This window comes from Ovis aries, chromosome 3 (genome assembly GCF_016772045.2).
Source record: "Ovis aries strain OAR_USU_Benz2616 breed Rambouillet chromosome 3, ARS-UI_Ramb_v3.0, whole genome shotgun sequence".
NCBI lineage: Eukaryota > Metazoa > Chordata > Mammalia > Artiodactyla > Bovidae > Ovis > Ovis aries.
In genome coordinates this window covers 218169371-218173252 of record NC_056056.1, presented here as the reverse complement: position 1 = coordinate 218173252, position 3882 = coordinate 218169371, and the positions used below count along the sequence as shown (strand labels likewise).

General features: G+C 52.6%; 1 protein-coding gene across 2 annotated transcripts in view; it reads right to left on the bottom strand.

Moving 5' to 3' along the window:
- Nucleotides 1-370: 370 nt before the first annotated feature.
- Nucleotides 371-3882, bottom strand: part of EP300 (E1A binding protein p300) — a 66014-nt gene continuing 62502 nt past the window's right edge. For both annotated transcript variants that reach the window (XM_004007010.5, XM_042247785.1), the window contains one exon: nt 371-3662. In XM_004007010.5, coding sequence (XP_004007059.3) covers nt 1488-3662 — 2175 coding nt within the window. In that variant the 3' untranslated portion in view covers nt 371-1487. The remainder of the gene's footprint in view (nt 3663-3882) is intronic.

Here is a 3882-nt window from a genome sequence, read left to right as displayed (position 1 = left end):
CAGGTGTGACTCCTCTTAGGTGGTCCTTCTTACTCCTGGAAGATGAGGGTGACTCAATGAAGACCATACAGTCATACATAGGGGACCACAGGGAAGGAGCTGTAATCAGGCTGATGAAGCCTCGTATCAATTCAAATGGATAAAATTAACGTTTAGCAGGTACTTGTCTTTTTCCCTGACAAGTCTTTTTCCAGAATTTTGGATGAATTTATAAAAATCTATCTTATCACAAAATCACTTCATGTAATAGTTAGGGAGGGCTGTTAAGCTAGTGCTTCCACCTTCTGCCCGAAATCCTAGGTGTCAGGCATTTAAACCGATGCATTCCAACACAAAGATGCAACCGCAAGAAGTAAAACAAAATCAGGTGTCTGTCTCACACGGTTTATTTAACAATAGGTAATAAGAAATCAAATTTAACAGTCTATACAGTGATCCAAAGTTCATATTTATAAGTAATCAATTTTAATCGCATGATTTACAAGTTGAGGGTTTTTGCTTTCTATTTTCAAGTTTTACAGAAAGTGTGTGTGTGTGTGTGTGGGTTGGGGGCAGGGTGAGGAGGAAGAAAGCAAGCACAGAAGAAACCCCAGGGACATTCTGCGTGTTAAAATCATCCCACTGGAATCGTTTCTTACCCTCTTTTTAATTTTTTCCTTTGTTAGATGTAAAAATAACGAAAAAAATTCTTTCAAGAAACAGAACCACAATATATATAATACATCAATTTGGCAGCTGCCCCTGTATATTTTGAAAAAGTCATTTTTCTCTCTACATGTACAAATTACTTTAATACTTGAAGTTTTTACGATCAGACTTACGGAATAGAAAATTTTCTGGAGCACAAAAGTTGACTTGAGGGGAGCAAAGGGGTTGTTTTTTTTTTTCTTTTTTCTTTTTTTAAACATTTTTAAAAGAATGAACATCTTTGCACCCAGAGAAAAAAAATTGGTATTTTAATATATATTTATATATATTTATATATATATAGAATGTAATTTTAAAGTAACATTAACCCCTTTTGTCCTCTGGTTTTAGAAATGTTCTTTTTTAACTCTTTCATAAAGTGAGGAAAATAGGGAAAAATGTCAACCATCTGCACCAGTAAATAATAACTATTAATATTACATATTTTCATTAATTTAAAAAAAATAATAAAACCTATTGGAGGTGCAAGGCAGGAGCGTGTGGTTGGCTTCACAGACCTCAGCCTCCTCCCAGTGCACACTTGAACCAAACACACAAGGGAAAAAAACAGGCTGGTGGTAACCAGCCATAACAAAAATATATTCTTTGTATTCTATCACCCCTCAGGTTCATCTCGCATGTTTGCTCGAAACCACAAACAGCTACTGCACAGTTCTTATGTGTTCCAAGGAAAATTGTCTCTTAGGCTAAGAAAGATTCAAAAAAATTGTTTGCAGTACAAAAAGTCTTAAGAGAAAATAATTTTTTTTTTTTTGCTCCCAAAATACTACAAGGTGTCTCTAGTGTATGTCTAGTGTACTCTGTGAGAGGTTTGAATTCAAGTCTGAGTTGTCGGTGCCGAGTCCCAGGTCCGTGGCGCTCGCACCATGGAGGTTTGCCATGCCTGGATTGCTAGCGAGCTGAGAGAGCATCGAATTCTGGTCCGGGCTGGCAAAATGCCCTTGTTCCATGGGGTTGCCCTGGGCAGCGACCAGTCCAGGATGTGGAGAACTGGTCTGTGGGGAGACGTGGTGTGGAGAAGGCTGAGGCTGCATCCGTGGGGAAGGGCTGGAGTGGGGGGGCTGGGACTGCGGCCGCGGAGAAGGGACAGGCTGGGGAGATCGCACTTGATTGGAGAGAGACGGGATCTGCTGGCCTTGGAGGTGCGGGGACTGAGCCTGACTCGGGAGCATGTGCTGCTGGGGGCTCATGGGGTTGGGCTGGGCCGGCGAGCCCATCTGTTGCTGAAGGAGCCGCTGCTGGTAGGCCTGCAGACTGGCTCCCGCCTCTGCTCCCAGGGCCTGCGGGAGCTGGCCCATCTGTCCCATGTTCCCTTGCGGCATCTGCTGCATGTGGTGCTGCATTCGTGGCGGCGGCTGCTGCTGTGGGGCAGGGTAGCCCACACCCTGCGGGGGCTGGAACTGGTTGTGGTTGGCCAGCCCCGGGCCCATCCCTGGCCCCGCTCCCTGCTGCTGCTGCTGCAACATCTGCTGTCGCCTCAAGATGTCTCGGAATTGCGAGGGCATGGTGCTGTGATTCATGTTCATCTGCTGAGCCTGCGGGCTCATCCCACCCATGGGTGGTGGGAGCTGTTGCTGCTGTGTGGGCTGCTGGGGCAAGCCAGCCCTCGGGACACCTGCCTGCATGGGGTTCAAGTTCTGCATGGCGGGGCTGGAGTGGACCCCCTGCTGACCTGGCATGGCGGGAGGCTGCAGGCCTGGCTGCCCGGGGAGCGGCTGCGGGTTGGAGTTGGCGTACTTGGCAGCCCGCTGTTTGATGAACGCAGCCAATAGCTGGGGGTTGGCATGAAGGATACTGAGCACCTGTTGCTGCTGCATGGGGGAGCTGGGAGACCTGAGAGTCCGCAGGAGGTTCTGTAAGGCTTGTTGAGACACAGTGCCTGGCTTGAGAGGGCTCACACCTACCTGGCCCAGGCCCGTCTGGGGAGGCATGTTCAGGGGCTGCCCATGCTGTGACACCGACATCATGGCTGGCCGGGGCATCCCGGACTGCAGCTGCTGGGGCGGGGGCAGTCCTCCCTGGGCCCACGGGGGTTGCTGCTGCATGCCGGTGGGCCCCATCCCTGGCTCCAAATGTCCACCAGGCCCTCTGGCCATGGGGGGCGGGTTCATACCCATGGGGGCCATGGGAGTCATCTGCGGCATCTGGTGCTGGATTGGCCGCTGAAAGATTTGCACATGGGCCATCTGGCGTTGCGTCTCGGCTGCCCTCTGAATCTGCATGGCCATTTCCACTGCTGCAGGTGGAGGTCCTGGAAGTGGGGGCTGAGCAGTCTGAGGCGGGGTCGGGGGGGTCACTTGGCCTGCTGCCTTGCCCTGGGACACTGGGCCAGCAGCTTGAGTCCTGGGCAAGTAGGGCGGCATGTTGTTGGGAGGTGTGGGCTGGGGCTGAGAGGGGGGCGGGGGCTGGGGTGTCTGCGGGGTGGTGGGCTGCTGGCCTGTCGGCGTGGTTGGGGTGGCAGGGGTCGGGGAGGGCAGGCCCTGCTGCTGCCCCACCACGCCAGTCCGCTGCATGCTGGCCATCCGCCGGCGCAGCATCTGGGCCTGCTGGAGCCGGTGCTGCAGCTGCTGCTGCCGGAGCTTCTGCTTGATGTTGAGGCAGAAGGGCACGGGGCACTTGTTCTCCTGGCAGTGCTTGGCATGGTAGCAGCACAGGGCGATGAGCTGTTTGCAGATGGGGCAGCCGCCGTTGGTCTTGCGCTTGCAGCCCTTGGTGTGCTGCACCACCCGCTTCATCTTCTGGCAGGACGGCAGCGAGCAGTTGGCGTTGCGGCACTGGCAGGCGTGCACCAGCGACTGGATGCAGCGCTGGATGCTCAGGCGGCGGGAGTCTCCGGGGCTCTGCGTGGCGGCGGCCTGCTGGTTGTTGCTCTCGTCATCAAGCCCCAGCCCGAGCTTCTCCATCTTGTGGTCGTGGTTTTTAGTGTTGTAGCAGGTGATACACAAGTCATAATCCTGGGGAAAACAGGAGCAGGTCAACACTCCAAGATTCAAGCCATTCAAAAGCACTTACATATCCTGCTTGGGCTGAAAAGCCCCATTTTAGAGAAAGCTTCTTTAGCCCAACCATTCAAATCTGACACCAGGCCCCACCTGGCCTCTTCTGGTCCTCACACTGGCCCCGGAGGCTGCCCTCAGGCCAGCACCACCTCTGAACTGCCTCTCAGGTACCTGG